We start from the raw sequence: 18,083 nt of genomic DNA on the forward strand, positions 1-18,083 counted from the left end.
AAAATATGGTAATTAATTTGGACCAATGACATGTCAATGACAATCTTCAGAAGCCGAAAGCCCCAGATGGGCTTCCTGGTCATCATTACAAGAAGGAATAAAGGGAATGAATCCAGCTCTTTAAACTTTCTACTTTAAATTCAATATCAAATCACAAAGTTACAAGCAAAAGGACAGGCAAATAATGCATGCAAATAATGAGTTCATGTCCTCCCGACAAAAAATATCTATTTTGGCAACCTGCTACAAGTCAAAAAAGTGTAATAAAAAGCAAAACCAGAGTGTCTCACTGAAAAAAATAACTGCAGATGAATCATTGAAACTCTTAAATGACTATAGAAGAGACTGATAAGCCTCCATCAATAAAACCATTTTCTGCCCATTCAGAGCAACCTAAAGAATACCTAGAGGTAAGCATGTCTTGTTTCAAACAAGTAAGACACAGAAGAGATTACATTGAGTTTTATTTGAGAAAAGCATCATTGCGTCCTTTCTTAAAAAGAAAAGGGGGTGTTTAACATACAGAACTAAGGCATAATTTGCAAGGAAACGACATTATTATTGTAAACATTCAGCGGCAGCATTCCAAACAATGTATGTCCTTCGGAGACATCACAGTTTTTCTTCATCTTTCACACTTCAAAATATTTAGTAGAAAGCTAAACATGAGTCTTGGATGACTTGGTACAGAATTGTTTCCAAGACTGTGTACTATGTAATCGTTCAAACAGGATTGTGATGCCTTGCAAATTCTCAGAAACATCACCAATCTAGATTCCGTTATTCTGCTGCCTTTGCTAGAAGTAAATGGTGTATTGGAGTCTTCAATAAAAGGTGGTTGCAAAACTTACAGCATTTTTTCTGAAGTGACATAGTGTCACTTGGTTTGGAGAAGCTACCACAGCCATGAGGGCCCCAAAAAACTTCTAACGGAAATGGAGTTGCTTAACACTCACTATTAGGAACTGAGGGAACACATGATTGAGTCCTTTGTGGTCTTTAAATGTCGTTATTCTTTACCACACAAAACCCACGTATCCTTGTTGCTGTCCAAAACCCCCCCTCAAAGCCATTTAACTAAACAAATAATAAATCAACCGAGTCTACTTATCTGCTACATAACTCTTTAAAAAACATGTAAAAAGAAAACAAATCTAGCAATTCATGAAGTCCAGCATTCTAAACTGAAAACACAAAAGAAAACAGATTTGACATTAATAATAAAAGCAAATATTTTCTTAACAATAGGCTAAATACATAAAAACCGTATCATGTCACTTTGGAAAATCTTAGCCAGGAAACCTTTAAAACAAAAAAGTGCAACCTGTAATTGCTCTTATTTTTAAAAAACGTCAGTAATTTTCTATTAAAAAGCATAATAAAAAATGCATTTAATCTCCATTCAAAACCATTTTTTTGCATTATAAAAATGCTATTGAATGGCAATCTACTACTACAACCACTCTGGGAGTGGTCATTTGGGGTGAGCAAGGGCATATAAACATACCTTGTTTAGCTTTGCCATGTTTGAATTGAGTTATGATCTAATATTTGAGCTAGAGGTTATAACCTTTTTTTTTTTGCCTCTTTCACATCAGTGGAGCATGATTATCAAGTACCAGCTACTGTGTTCAGTCTGAAATGTCAATTTTAAGAATTAATTACTTTTCAAATCTGATGTGAATGTTCTGTTCTTCAGCCTTTGCAAGATCTTATTCCAAAAGAAGCATATTAGCAGATGGAAATGAAAAATGCTGCATCCATTAAAGGCATTCTTTAAAAGTAAACACGCCTATCTTGTGATCTTCAAGTACCATATCTTGCTAGGTTTTCAATGTTTTGGTAGCATAACGGATAACTGCACAGTATTCTGAAATACAAGAATCAGAACAAGGGGGGGGGGGAAGCTGTATTAAGAAACAATTATTTAAGGTTTGTAATTATCATACAGAAGTTACGGCCTATCTGAATAAAAGCACTACAAAATAGCAACAGATTTTTGGTAAAAGATAACAAAAGATATGCACAAAAGTTATGAGATGCCAAATAAGAGCCTTAATTCACTTCAACACCTAAAGGCTTTGTTGCTTGAATCCTGCTTTATACCTCACAATATTAGTGTTTTACGTCATTGTTACTATGAATCAGAAACAAATACAGATAGATTTCGACTTGCAAGTTTGTTTAGTGACCAATTTAAGTTAAGTGTTCAGCAATAGAAATTTTGGGCTCAATTGTGGTCGTAAGTCGAGGACTATCTGTAAGGAAAGAGGTCAACTAAAGTGTGTTTTCTCCCTACAAAATACCATATTTTGTGTTCCATATCTACAACATTTCTTCTTACATAGGGAAGGAAATAAAATATTAATCACACTTGCCTCTCTCTCTCTTTTAGAATACAGAAGGGAAACTTGTGATTTCCCAGATGTTGCTGCAGTACATCTTGGCATGTCTTATCATTGGTTAATGACCTGGGATTAAAACTTTAACAACATATAAGAGCCATAGTTTTGTGGCCTTCTGACAAGCAGTCAATGGACAAGCCAGATTCAACTAACTGCGTTACAAACGACTGAAATGATTCACTTAACAGCTGCCTCACTTAACAACAAAACTGTTGGGCTCAATTGTGGTTATTAAGTTGCGGATTGCCTGTACTGTATCAACTGTAGTTAGTACTTATTGCATTGGAGCTTTTCAATGTAAGCTCGACTTACGCTGGGGATGGGCAGGGATGGGCCTTCTCTCATTAAAAGTACCCTGGAAGCATATTTTTTTTTAAAAAAACAACAACACATATACCTAAATAATAAATTAAATAGAAACACCAAATTACTTTCAAGTTCTGATGGGTTTCTGACCATTCCATGGATCCAACCTGTGGTATGGCAGTGAGTAGCAAACTAGTTGCTTTGTTTGCGTTCTCCTTCAGGGTCTTCAAAACTCTGTCTACTGAGACCTACAAGAACAAGACAATCATTTTATATATATATATATACAGGAAAATGTGTACAGGTAGTCCTTCATATATGACCATTCATTTAATGGCGGGTCAAAGTTAAAATGGTGCTGCAAAAGTGGCTTATGACCAATACTTACGTCATGGTCACATGATCAAAATTTGAGCACCTGGCAAATGGAATATATTTACAACAACTGCAGCATCCCGAATCATCCCAGGGGGTTTCCAACAAGCAAACTCAATGGGGAAAGCTGGATTTGCTTAACAACCACGGTAAGGTAAAACCTTGTACAACTCACTTAGCAACCTCGTTACTTAGTGATGGAAATTCTGGTCTCACTTGTGGTCCTAAGTCAAGGACTACTTGCAAATGTATCTGTAAGTAAAGGCTAAAAAATGTCCTGGGATTAAAAAAAAAAAGATTTTAAAAATGAAGAGTAGATTTTTCTGTCTCTCCTCTATGCCCAGATAGATTATTGCTTCTTGAAAGCTATAATCACTATTCAAAATTAATCACAAAATTCTTCCATAATTTATCTATAACAGGGGTCCCCAACCCCCGGTTCGTGGCATGCCAGCAACCGGGCTGCACAAACAAGCAAAGCCCCATCCATGGGATGCAGGCAGCACACAAAGCCATGCCCCCGGTCCCTGGTGCCCAAAAGGTTGGGGACCTCTGATCTAGAGGGTTAACACCATTTTCAAACGCTTAGACTTAGTTGTGATCTCCTTGGTAAAACACATTGAAAAACAGGAAGGGATTCTTTGCTTTTAGCCCAATTGTTAATAAAGGACTTCTGCAAGCTCCCCCCCCCAAAAGCTTTATGTACATTGTAATGACAATTTTATCTTTAACATGATTTACCACAGTTGAATTATAAGCTGTGTGATCTTCCCTATGTCTTTTGCACAAATAAAACTTATAGCCTCGTGGTCTATTTAAACTCCACTCACATTTGACCCCCCATAAATTAACTGAATGAAGTCAGTTAACATTTTCCTAGTGAATAAATCACCTACAATTTTTCAATTATAGATTTCTCAAATGGAACTCAAAAGACGTCCACTTGCAATTTTAGCACATTTAAGATCTTTACTATATTTACTAAAACCCTACAAAATAGTTTGTGTTATCATTATATTACAAATATAGGGTTGACAATAACTTGCCCATGTCACTTTACCAGTGAAATTATTTCAAAATAAATAGCTGGGTTAGCAAAAATATTAGTTATGTTAAGGACCCTATCCCTCACCCATGTGAAATCTTAAAGACTGACAGATTTACAGGACTAGATTTTTTTTTTTAGGAAAAAAATCAACTTTATCAGTGATTTGCAGATGCATGCACCCAGAAAAGGATCACAGGAAAACAAAATGTAGAAAACATGGGCAGTGATCATCATATTATTAACTGTGGACAATGGACAAAACAGCGTATGTAGACCACTCATATTTCCTGGTCCTGAGTACCATGGAGATAGAATTAAAACTGCTTCACCAGCAGCAATTCAGCACTTTCACACTCCCCTCCAAATTTAATTTCAGCTGTGAAAGAGACAGACTGCCTAAAATTATCTACAGCTGTTTGACAGAGCTGAGAGTGACACAAAGTTTTAGAGTCTGGAATACTCCTAGCTGGTTTGATAACTCCATTTCCATTGATTTTTCATTTCTGTTCTCCTAATTATAGGTGGCTATTCTGCAGGCATTAAGTCAATTTTCCTTTGGATATTTTGTTGATGGTTTTTTTTTTTATTTATTTAAAAATTCCTCCTCCCACTGACAGATATTTTTCTTTCTGGATTATTTGCACTACCGCCCTCCTGTGGCTACAAATGTACCTACATTTGGAGAATGAGCCATCACTAAAGTTTATAAATTAAGATGTTCCCAATAATGCTGAACTACAATTCCCAGCATCCATCACCACTGTATGTAAAATATCTGGAATTCTACGGATTGTATATCCCCGAGAAAGCAATCAGACTATCTAGGAAGGTAGATAGGTAGAAGAATCATTGGCAAACATTGTGTTCAAAATATAGCAACTTCTCTTTTTGATTGGGAATTCCCTTTACAGCCGGGGTGTCAAACTGCCGGCCCGCATGCGTCACGCGGAAGCCGCGCCCACCCCATTGCCGGCAATGGCAAAACAGTCCTGATACGTTGCGCGACGTCACGAGTTTGACATGTTTGCTTTACAGGCGTGGTCAGCCAATTAAACACAGGATCATCCAAGCAACAGCAACAATAGTGAACAGCTATTATGGTAGGGCCTTATAACTTATTTTAATATAAGATTAACGGAACTTACAGAACTGATGAAATTGACCAGTCTGGTCCGGGGGGGGGGGGAATTTTTTTTTAAACAAACAAACAGCAAAACCTTTTATTAACTTTTTGTTGAAAGATGAAAAGACTGAATTGATTGTTTGGGTAAAACTTATAAAAAGAAGGATAGAAGGCATAACTGTATGTTTTCTTCTCTTTTCATTCCCTTTATCATACTATCTTTCCTTTGTATACTTTTACTGTACAAAAAAAATCCATACATGTATAAACACACACACACCATTGCCTTAAGCTGTACCTCCTAATAGATGAAGACCCTTATCAAGCACTACTTAACTGTCTGAGTGGAATGGGCAGAAGCTACTGAGGAAAAGCAGTCCCAAAGCCATCCAGGCCTCATGCTATTTGGCCTTTAATTGGAAACCAGCACCTTGAATTGCACTTGGAACCTTACTATGAATGAGCAGAGTTTGTGCAGCAGGCATGTAACATGGCAGTTCTGCAACTAACTGCCGCTAAACATGTATGTGTTTGGGACCAGCTGAAGGGAAGACCCACAGTAAGGTACAGTACTGTACCCTACCCTACCCTACTGTAATCCAATATGGTTGTTCCATATTTGACTGGGTTTTTCACAGCCTCACCAGTTGTAGCCTTACCTGGTATAAGATGCGTTGAAGATGCTATCTCTCAATAACAAATGCATGAGTGGCCATCTTCAACGCATCCTATACCAGGGAAGGCCAGAACTGGCATACCAGGTGAGGCTGTGCAAAACCCAGTCAAATATGGAACGACCCTGCATTGAGTCAGCCTTTCTACCTTGGTTGGGTTGAGTTGGATTGAGTCTATTTTTCCCTGTTCAAACCCCGACGTTTTGCAGACTGTATGAGAGATAGAATTCCTGAAATATTCAGATACGGATAAATGAGGTGATTCATTTTAATTGGTTGCTTTTAGTTTCATTAATGTTTGCATTCTGGCCCTGTTCTTTTATGGCTTGTAACAAGCATAAATACACAATCACACCCATACACGAACATATGCATATATATATTGACAAGTACGTCACATGCACTCATTTCTTCTCACATCCAAGAAGCTGGAGGCTGACGAGTGGGGAAGAAAACAATTGACAGCGCACAGATTAACAGCGTCTGTAATTTTTCCATCTTTTTTGGGGTGTGTGTGTGTGTGTGAGAGGGATTCATATAAAAACGACATGCAGAAAATGGATAGCTCAGCCAAGGGATTTGGCAAGTAGCATCATTCCAATTTTTGTGTCTATACTCCTGAAAAACATATCCCTCCAAGGAAAACAGCAACTTCCACTCACCGTTTCTTCATGTTCTTTCCAGCAGTCGTAATCGGTTGCCATGGCAATGCTCGCATAGCAGATTCCCGCCTCCTTTGCCAGAATGACTTCTGGGACTGTCGTCATATTGATAACATCAGCTCCCCAGTTGCGAAACATCAAGCTTTCAGCCCGAGAACTAAAACGTGGTCCCTCGACTGTAATTACCGTCCCCTTTGAGTGACACTTGATTCCAAGCTTTTTGGCAACATCCAGGAGAACCTGAAATCATCAAGGGAGATGAAAAAGCCACCACTACCTATCCCTGGGGGGGGGGGAGAGGAGGCTGTCATTTGAACCCCCTCTGAATATTAACTAACATCTCTTGCAGAATATCAAGATCATCTCTATTATCTCAATTTTTCCTGCACCTGCAACAATGCTCAAGTGTATAAAAGCACAGCTTGAGAACAGCAACAAATTAATGCTTTTTTTTTTTTTTTTTTTTTTAAAAGGTTATTGCTTTATTTACCCTGGGAACATACTTGGTTTTCTGTCAGGCCGACAACAGCCTCATTTGACTGGGAAACGATATGCTAGGAAATAGAATAATCGAGGGGCTGGGGGCTAAGAAAAAAACAGAAGTTGACTGAATTTATATTCAGTTGAAATGTAAACTTTATTCCCCATTCTTCAATTTCTGTGGCTTTGAGAATGTGATGCTGGGCACATATGGAAGGCTATTGGGGGACCCCTTGTGGTCATGGAGATTGAGGTGACATAACCCCAGATCAAGACCATCGTAGATTTCTTCAAGCAAATGCAATTCTCCTGTTATTTTTATTTTCTAGTTCGAAAATGCTTGCTGAACTATGTTCTAACATGCTGAAAATCTAAAAGTGGATGAATGTATCCAGTTTACTTTACAGCAGTTGATGGCATAAGCCAGGATAAGGTAACCCCCCCCCCCAAACATCGCAATTCTGACAAATATGGATTCTGAAAGAGGGAAGATTAAAATATCTGTTCTCTCCCTGCTAGCTTGTCCCCTCCTGACTTATATCACGGGGATTAATTTTCCCACAAGGCTATTTCTTCAAGGCCGAGGATCCGCTTTCTGTCAGTGCTTAAGGATGCTAATTTTGGATGCTCTGATTTCTGTATGGAGAATGTCCTACAGCTACCCTGCCTTTTATTTCCTAAGACTCATTCTTGCAAGACTTAAGGCCACAGAGTCCTTTTAGTACAGGATACTCTTGGCTTCTGCTCCCAAGAGTCTTCTATGTCGTCCCCAGAGACTTCTGGATTTTGCAGAAACAAGATAGCAGCTGCAATGTGGGTAAATCCCTACTCACGGCCACTCATACCCTAGTCACCTCCCGTCTAGACTATTGCAACGTGCTCTACATGGAGCTGCCCTTGAAAAGCATCTGGAAGCTGCAGTTGGTGCAAAATGCAGCAGCCAGCACGATCTTTGTGCAGACCTCAGTGTGCACGTGTCACCTCTCCTGCGGAAGCTGCATTGGTTGCCAATTTCCTTCTGGGTGCAATCCAAGGTACTGGTTGTCACCTTTAAAGCTCTTAATGGCATGGGTCCAGGTTATCTGAGGGAACATCTCTTGTGGGTCACATCCACCTGACCCACTAGAGCAGGGAGGCAAGGAGATACATCTGGCGGGACCCAGAAGAAAGGCCTTCTCTGTAGTGGCTCCCTCCCTCTAGAACAGGGGTAGTCAACCTTGGCTCTTTTATGACTCGTGGACTTCAACTCCCAGAATTCCTGAGCCAGCTGTGCTGGCTCAGGAATTCTGGGAGTTGAAGTCCACGAGTCATAAAAGAGCCAAGGTTGACTACCCCTGCTCTAGAACATCATTCTCCGGAGACCAGCCTCCACTCTAACACTCTTTCGGAAGGCCCTGAAAACGTGGTTCTGCCAGTGGGCCTGGGGAACCCAGAGTGGGATGGAGCCCATTAAATGGCTGGTGTGCGTGTGTGTTGTCTCCGGGTGGGGGGTTATTATTTTATTATTTTATTTTTATTTTTATTATTTTTATTATTTTTATTATTTTTATTATTTTTATTATTTTTATTATTTTTATTATTATTATTATTATTATTATTATATTGTGGTTTTATTTTCTGTAAGCCGCCTTGAGTCGCTGTGAGTGAGCAGGCAGCAATATAAATTTTCCAAATAAATAAATAAATAAATCAGGGTAGGCAAGTGGGGAAGGGACAGGGAGAACTATAGCCATAAAGACCTTGCATTACTTACTGCAGTATTTCTCAACCATTCAGATGTGTGGACTTCAACTCCCAGAATTCCCCAGTCAGCACGTTAGCAAGGGAATTCTGGGAGTTGAAGTCCACGCATGGTAAAGGTGTCAAAAGTTGAGAAACCCTGACCTAGAGATTACCGACTGCCCAACGATCTCACTGCTATAATTTCTGACATGACAAATAACGAAAGGGAGAAGCAGCTTTATGCAATTTTCAATCATGTGTGCAAGATTACAAGATAATTCATCTAGCACTATTATGTAAAGCAGAGGAGGGAGGCTTTATGTGTTGTCTAGTATCCACCCAGCCGCATATGTTAGTAGCAGAATGGTAGGAAAATGGGAACGGTGGGGAAATATTCATTGCTCAATCACAGACTGGATCCTATACAGGTAGTCCTCGCCTTACGACCACAACTGAGCCTGATGTTTTTTTTGTTGCTAAGTGAGACAGCTGCTAAGTGAATTTGCCCCATTTTACAACCTTTCTGGCCACAGTTTTTAAATGAATCACCGTAGTCATCAAGTTAGTAACACAGCTTTTAAGTGAATCACGCTTCCCCACTTACTTCACTTGTCAGAAGGTCAATGAACCTTGGGAAATTCCAACCATCCTTAATACACGCCAGCTGCCAAGCGTCTGAATTTTGAGCACGTGACCGCGGCGATGCGGCAGCGGTCACAAGTATGAAAAACAGTCACAAGTCACTCGTGTTGTTGTAACTTCGAATGGCTTGAATGCTTACTAAACGAATGGCTGTAAGTTGAGGACTACCTGTACTAACTTCAATAACGTAAGGCCTACTAACTTCTCTTGTTTTGGCACAGAAAGGTTCCGCCATAGAAACATGGCACACTCCTGGGAGGCAGGAATTGGTCCCGTCATAGAAAGTGAGATGCCTTTTTGTGGTCCTGCAAAGAAAAAAAAAATACTACTCAGAGAAGAAGACAACGTAAGACTTGTATTAAGCCTTGATGTAAATCATGAGTATCCGACCTTTTGGCTTGCCTTGAATGAACAGGAACTGTCTTGGGCTGTATATAAAATATATAATATAGCTAATGTACGATGATACAAAATCACACAATAATGTTAAAAGTTTAGGATTTTGTGGCTTCCCCATTGACTTTGCTTTTTTTTTAAAAAAAAAAAAGTTTTTTAATTGATTTTCTAGTTTTACATTTAAATATTTGTAAAGCAACGTGGCGGCTGGGTTGATTCATAATTCAATAATGTACAAATTTCTTTAGTACACTGACTTTGCTTTTTAGAAGGTCGCAAAAGGTGATCACATGATCACAGGACACGGCAACGGTCATAAATATGAGTCAGTTGCCAAGCGTCTGAATGTTGATCATGTGTGACCATGGGGATGCTGCAATGGTCGTAAGTATGAAAAACGGTCATAAGTCACTTTTTTGCAGTGCCACTGTAACTTCAAACAATCGAACAATCACTAAATGAAGTCAAGGACTTAATGTTAGAAGAAATAATATTGTCATAGGCAAATTAATGGGAAACAGGGCAAACCATACCATCCAACTGAAACCAGACTTTGTGCAAACAAAACATACCCACATCCATCTTGCTGGGAAGATTGTAATAACTGCTCTTCTTCCTTCCTAAATTATACCGGACAACCACAGTAACAGAATTACAGTTTGTTCTCGGGGGAGGAAAAAAATGAAACGTATTCGGTCAGACGCATAGAAAGAGGCCTTAAACAGAAAACTGATGATTAGAAGACCAGAAGTAAAAAAAAAAGAGATGGAAAGGAACCAAAATGCTTTTCAATTTGTAAACCAGAACTGGCAAGAAAAACATATCAAGACCGTGTCACGCCTTAAAAATGCACACAGAATGCTATTTCATCAGCCAAATTCAGCTGAAACATTTGTGAACATACACAGCAAATGGACTGGGGGGGAAAAAAGAAGGGAGTACAGCTAAAAACAGGCTCAATGCACTCCTGCCAAGACTTCAGAACGTCAACTCTCACCAACCCTGTCAGCATTACCAAAGGCAAAGAATGGGAAGAGTTGTTCATTCCAAACATCTGGAAGGGATCAGATGGCCACTCGTAATGCAATTAGCAGGGAACAGGAACATACATATACATCACTCCTACCAATATGAAATGGCCTCTTGACAAATGACTCTGCTAAATGAGTAAGAGAGAGACATTTCAATAGCTTTGCTGCAAAGTTCTGAGTAATTATTAGACATGCAAGAAATAGGCAGACTTGCAATACAATGATAGACTGCTCCAATAGGATTAAAACTCCCAGAATTCTCTGGCAATGGCTATGCTGACCAGGATTCTGGGAATTGCAGTTCTAACATGCGGTGGGCATCAGGGAGGGGGCACAATGTACAGCTGCAGCAAAGATGATTGGAAGAGTGAAGATTTTGGCCGTACTTCATACAGTAAGAAAACCAACCTGGTGCAGTGTTTATTTTATTAATACAGCTGCATAACTCTTGCTGTGACAATAAGCAAATTGGATTACAGCTACTCTTGGATCACAGTCTTCTTCAGAAACTAGCATTTTCCCCGGGAATCAACTAGTTCAGATCATGGTTTGATTCTTGAAAGGCTGAAGTTATGTTTAAATCAACTGCTTGCATATGCTCAAGAACCCTGCTTGGAGTTCTTGAGATGCGATGTGTATCTTTAAACTAGAATCCACCAACTTCACTTCAAAATGTAGCTTTTGCAGCAGTTGAGAAAAGAGTCTCAGAAATGTAGCTTTTAGAAAGGAGATTTTAAAAATTGATATTATGAAGTTTAGCCCATTATAAATAGTTCTGCCAGCTATTCTAAAACCTGGGAAATTTACCCCAATCATTTCTTCCAACCCAAATGTCAACCAACTTCACATGCAAAGTCATTGGTCAGGCGCACTTAATAACCACATGATTCACTTAATAACTAACAGCTATGGCAAAAGGTTACAAAGTGGAGCACAACTCACTTAAAAAGTTGCTTAGCAACACAAATCCTGGGCTTCGTTGTGGTCATACATCAAGGATTGTTTTGGTGATATAAGATGCCAGTTGACTTAGTGACTTTCGGAAGAGATCATGCAGAAAATATGACAGATTCTGATGGATTGTGTATATGAAGGAACAGGTGTTGTGATGGAATACAGTGAAGCAGTAGGTTCCCAAAAAGGAGGGAGCACATTCCAAGGATGGGGGCGCACAACCAGAGACAACACAGCCTGGAGTTGGACTGAAGAAAGCAGAAGAGATTTAGGATAGCCACTCCCTAGAATCTCCCAGGGTATCTCCCTCTGGGTTGAGAGTAGTATAGATTTAGTCTGGCAAGATTCTGTCTACATGGTATAAGCAAATCAAGACCTGAACTTTGGCTGGATTTTTTGTGACTATGCCATTCTTGGGCTTGGCCGGACACAGATGGATCTGGATATGTCAATTTGCAGACGACACCAAGCTGGCAGGAATAGCCAACACTCCAGAAGAGAGGCTTAAGATACAGAAGGATCTTGAGAGACTTGAACGTTGGGCACTATCTAACAAAATCAGGTTCAGTGGTGAAAAAAGTAAGGTTCTACATTTAAGCAAGAAAAACCAAATGAACAGGTATAGTATAGGGGGTACCTGACTCAATAGTAGTAACTGTGAGAGGGATCTTGGTCTTAATGGACAATCACTTAAATATGGGCCAGTAGTGTGCAGCAGCTGCCAAACAAGCCGACACGGTGCTAGGCTGCATTAACAGAGGGATAGAATCAAGATCACGTGAAGTGTTATTACCACTTTATAATGCCTTGGTAAGGCCACACTTGGAATACTGCATCCAGTTTTGGTCACTACGATGTAAAAAAGATGTTGAGATTCTTGAAAGAGTGCAGCAAAGAGCAACAAAGATGATTAGGGGACTGGAGGCTAAAACACCTGAAGAATGGTTGCAGGAATTGGGTATGTCTAGTTTAATGAAAAGAAGGAGTAGGGGTGACATGATAGCAGTTTTCCAATATCTAATGGACTGCCACAAAGAAGAGGGGGTCAACCTATATTCCAAAGCGCCTGAAGGCAGGACAAGAAGCAACGGATGGAAACTAATCAAGGAGAGAAGCAACCAAGAACTAAGGAGAAATTTTCTGACACTTAGAATAATTAATCAGTGGAAGGACTTGCCTCCAGAAGTTGTGGATGCTCCAACATTAGACATTTTTAGGAAGAGCATTTGTTTGAAATGGTATAGGATTTCCTGCTTGAGTATGGAGGTTGGACTAGAAAACCTCCAAGGTCCCTTCCAACTTTGTTTTTCTGTTTGTGTGTCAACTGCAAGAAGCATGAACTGGGTCTGTGGGCAATGGCAGAAGAAATCAGGCATTGAAGTCTGACTGGAGCTGGGCTTTTATAACAGAACGGCTCGCTTTGTAAGAACATTTAAGAGCCATTCCTATTTTTTAATAAATACCATAATTATTTCTACAGAGTAATAAATGAAATTTGACAGCTCAATTGCACTTTTCGTTTTGTTTCCCCCCCCTTCTTTTTGCTGTCTTTCAACAGTAATTCATTTTGTGAAAAAATAAAGGGAGGAAAAAGAGACCAAGAGTTGGTATCAATGTGCTTTAATCCACTGATCAAAACATAACAGTCTGTATTGTAACTCAAATGCTGGTCTAACCTAACTGAGAAAACTAGGTTGTCTAAAAAAAAAAATGCAGAAAATTTTTCTTCCTCTCCATCACATATATTAAAAGTTAAATGGACAAACCTAAAGAGACATATGACACATTTTCCTTGTGTTTGGCTTAATAATAATTCATCGTATCGCATTTTTTTATAAATTACATGTATGAAAAACAGTAAATTAAGAAGAGTCAAGGTTTGTTTTTAAATTACATCTATGAAAAACAGTAAAGTAAAGAGACAGTGTGAGGTCAGAACAATATCCTATACATCTCTCGGCTCGCAAAAAAAGAGGGGATCTTGTCAATTTCCCAATTACTTCAAAATATATGGAAAACATCTTGACGCTTTTAAACCTTCCATCCTCTCTCCCTCTGTTCTCCACCTACTCCTTCCTCCTAGCCCAGGGGTGGGCAACCTTGGCTCTTTTATGACTCATGGACTTCAACTCCCAGAATTCCTGAGTCAGCATAGCTGACTCAGGAATTCTGGGAGTTGAAGTCCATGAGTCATAAAAGAGCCAAGGTTGCCCACCCCTGTCCTAGCCATACATTATCTCCTGTTTCTCCACCCTTGTACTTCCCTTTTCTGCAAACTTGGCAGAAGAGCTGGGGAATCTCACCAGAATAGACTTATCCGAGACATTTTGTTCTCTAAGGAAGAGAAAAAGGCAAATAGGAAGGTAGTGCAATCTCTTTTCAATACTGCAACAGGACAGACGTCTTTCAATAAGGGAGTCAGCATGATGGGGTTTTTTTTCTGGGGCGAGGAATCCTCCTATGGTAATATGGAATACTGTACAGCAGTTTCCTATAATCCCATGAGGTCACTCCTCCTCTTCCCGTATGTGCTGCTGCACGAGAGGTTGGCTTTCTTATTGGAATAAAACAACGCGCTTGCCACTACGGATTAAAAATAGAGCTTAATGCACTTGACAGAAGTTGATTTTGGAGTTATGTCAAAGTAGCAGAACCTCTTGCCAATTTAAGACTTAATTCTATTTCTTTAGTTCTAGCTCTACAGAGAACTAGATTTTTCTCCCTTACCGGTCTATGAACTGGTCAATTATAATGAGATCTCCAGGCTGAATCTCTTCTCGTAATGAACCACAGGCAGTAGTCACTAGTAGATGGGTGCAACCTTCTTCTTTTAGTGCCCACATATTGGCACGGAAATTGATATTTGTTGGCATGATAGAGTGATGTCTCCCATGCCTGGGGAAAGAAAAGAGAAAAGGAATCTGGGTAAACCTAAAAACACAATATAAAAAATGGAGAATAACAGACAAGCTATTTGGGCAGTTACATCTGCACTGCAATCAGGAATCAATACAGCAAATCATGATTTGCTCTGACCCATTTAAACTAAAGATGCTCAAGCCTTTTCAGGTTAAAGGTTCATATCTGGCCTTTTTGAGTGACAGGACAATAGACACCTTCAGAAAGCAATTTCATTTCATTGCAATTACATTGATCATTTGTTGAAATGATTCCCCAGAGCACTTTTCTCAGGGTCTTTTGAGTTTCACTGGAGCTACGGATAAATTATCCCAACCTGAGTTGAGCAGAATACTGGACACCAAGACCAGGGTGAGAAGTTAAACTGGGATCTAAACATGGTGGCCCCTTGTCAAAGTCCCTGAGCTCAATTATTAGTGCTTGATGCTACAGCTATAATTTGAAGCACAGGAAAAAAAAGCAGCTTTTTGAGTAAGGAAGGTAGCAAGGAAAAGCTTTCAGAGTGGTCAATCCAGAATCTTCAGACTGTCTATGTTACTCACCTTGCAAACCAGATGTTAGGTTGGCTGGAGCTAGGTTGAGGCAAGTAACTGGCACTCATCCTATTGCACGGCGCTCAAGTCTTGAACCCGGGCTGTCAGCTTTCTGACAAGCTCAATGTCTTAACCACTGAGCCATCGCGTCCCCAGTTCAATAAAGTGTATAATCCTGTATTTGGAGGAATTTTATGAGTAACTGATAATCCTCAACCTTGAGATGGGCAATTCATGGGAATTATGCAATTTCTTGTGAAAGTTGCTGCTTCCCACCACCCATACTGTGCCTTCTATCAGCCGCCTGATTGGTGAGCATCTAGGAAGCCAGAAGAGATTATAGCACAAGGAAACTCTAGCAAAACTCCTCCGTAGCCTGCCAAGCAGTTGCCAGTGCAATTTGCATTGTTAGCAAGCTTGAAGGTTTGGCTTGATTATAATAAATGGTACATCACGTTTTCTAATGCAACTGTAATTCACGTGTTTTAAAGGAATTTCACCTACCTGGATAGAAGCACACAGTCAACATTTTTTATCTTTCCTGAAATCAGTGCATCTGATGGCTGGAATAAAAAAAAACCAGCACAAACAAATATTACAGAGGCATCATAAAATTCCACCAACAAATCACAAAAATCTGATTTGCCACTAATGCAGGATCAAAGTGGAAATCCATTATGGAGCACAATCCTACGCATTAAATCACACATAGAAATAAATCTCAATAGGTTTTGATAGACTTTGCTGCCAGCCAATATTTGATATACAAAAAAACAATTGCAAAGTCATGTTGTACATTCTTCAGAATATTACAATTGCAGAATCAATAGCAGCCGGCCACTGATCAATAATGGCTATTCTGGGAACTGACTGCTTGGGTTTCTTAGTGAATGCTATGGTAATAATTCAAAGTACAGAACATCCCTGGAAAAAACATCCATAAGTAGTATGGAGATTAGCTCTGAATCTGTGAGAAATATTTGTAACTAATGAAGAGGACAGTAGCTAATAAATCTGAAATGAAGTCACACTTTGTGAATACATCTCCCCCACTAAATATACCCAGTATGTACAAGCCTTTCATGCGTACACAAGGTAAAGAGCTGATTTCAGGGATCCACAACCAGCTGTCATTGAATCAGAGCCATTTGCCAGGAGATTAGAAATAATTTGGGCACCCAAAGACACATGGTGGACATCACTCAAAGAACTATACTGTTTTATGACTTTCTTATCTTTCTTCATTCAACCCTTCCAAGCGTTAATCAAGCTATTTTAAAAATCCAATCAAGCTGCAAATGTACAGGGTGTTTGTTCATAGAAACCTATGAGAAATTCTTGGAAATATGGGTCAATCTCATGTGTTTTCCCTAACACACTATATATACGTGCAAAACAACATGACTTAGTTACCTATACACACCTTTCCGTATGGCGTATCAATGTATTTCTCTGTTCGACCTTCTAATATCTCAGGATCGTCCAGACCAGTCCCTCCGATAATTCCAATCTTCCAGAGAAGAAATATAGATTAGAAAAGGATAATTATTTTCGTGAATGTACCACTAATATCACAATTTCTTTATTGCTTTATTTATTTTGATAAGGCTGTCTAACACACCTCTTTACTTCCTTAATCCCTAATGGAGGACAGATGGAAAAAGTACTAGAAACAGATGGCCATCAAGAGTTTCTACAGGGTATTCGTATCCAAACAGGCACAGTAGCACACTTCATTCCCTTTGTAAGCTGCCAGAAGCCCAGAAGAACAAATCCAACAACAACACTAAGGGGGACCAGACCTGCCCCCCTTATCTCCGGTCTTGTTCTAGATTGCCCAATCAACCCCATACATTTAGCAACATTGGTAAAGTTTTCATCTGATGAACAAGAAATCTCTACTCCAAAAATGGCAGTGCTTCCAGAAGCCTTTAATGCAGTCTTTCCTAAACCCGACATATTCTAAATATGTAGACTTCAATTCCCAAATATCACACATCTCAGAAGCATCAAGGTTGGAGAAAGCTCATATGTAACATTAGAGAAGTAGCTTCTGAATCTTTCTACTGCCTGAGACAGATGGGTAACCTTAGTCCACAGCACCTCACCCATACCTCTCAGGCCAAATCGGGACCCATGTTTTTGATTAGTTGAGGTCTTCAACCTTATTTTTTTTTAAATTTATTTGCCGCCTATCTCATCATGAGGCTACTCTAGGTGGCTTACAATAAGGACACAGAGGCTTTGAAAGAGGTCAGGTGTCTTCCAGGTGCTATTGTCAGTAGGGACAAGAAACGTATTTCTAAAATAATCAAGAATGGCAGCAAGGGCTGTGATGTGGAGGCTATTGTACATCTTGGCACTAACGATCTGTCCCAAAAAGATGTACTCTCTGTGCAGAACGATCTCCAGAGCTTGGGGAAGGAACTTAGCAGAATAGGCTGTAGGCTTACTTTCTCAGAGGTTTTACCAGTGTATAAGGAGCAAAATGGAAAAGGCCAGCACATAGCACAATTCAATAGGTGGCTAAAGGAGTGGTGTAAAGGGGAAGGCTTTGGATATATTAGTCATGATGTCTGTAGCTGGTCCAATGAAAAGATGTACAAAAGAGATGGTTTGCATCCATCAAAGAAAGGGACTGAGTTACTCAGCTATAAATTCACAGATTTTCTGGAGGAAAATTTAAACTAAACAGCGGGGACAGTGAGTTAATTGATACAGAACAACCCTGTCCCCGGCAATCTAAAAATTATAGGGCTACCAGTGCATGTAGCATAGATGTGTGTGTGGACAAGAATACCAACCTTGCTGTC

The 18,083-nt window shown here is 39.6% G+C and overlaps 1 protein-coding gene across 1 annotated transcript in view; it reads right to left on the bottom strand.

Moving 5' to 3' along the window:
- Positions 1 to 447: 447 nt before the first annotated feature.
- The window catches only part of MTAP (methylthioadenosine phosphorylase), a 23,227-nt gene continuing 5,591 nt past the window's right edge, over positions 448 to 18,083 (bottom strand). The window contains exons 2-8 of the mRNA XM_015824091.1: positions 16,694 to 16,780; positions 15,775 to 15,833; positions 14,546 to 14,713; positions 9,640 to 9,742; positions 6,594 to 6,833; positions 2,837 to 2,959; positions 448 to 1,870 (exon numbers count right to left, since the gene is read on the bottom strand). Coding sequence (XP_015679577.1) covers positions 1,832 to 1,870; positions 2,837 to 2,959; positions 6,594 to 6,833; positions 9,640 to 9,742; positions 14,546 to 14,713; positions 15,775 to 15,833; positions 16,694 to 16,780 — 819 coding nt within the window. The 3' untranslated portion in view covers positions 448 to 1,831. The remainder of the gene's footprint in view (positions 1,871 to 2,836; positions 2,960 to 6,593; positions 6,834 to 9,639; positions 9,743 to 14,545; positions 14,714 to 15,774; positions 15,834 to 16,693; positions 16,781 to 18,083) is intronic.

Source organism: Protobothrops mucrosquamatus, unplaced genomic scaffold, assembly GCF_001527695.2.
Source record: "Protobothrops mucrosquamatus isolate PMUCROS unplaced genomic scaffold, P.Mucros_1.0 scaffold2112, whole genome shotgun sequence".
Lineage (NCBI taxonomy): Eukaryota > Metazoa > Chordata > Lepidosauria > Squamata > Viperidae > Protobothrops > Protobothrops mucrosquamatus.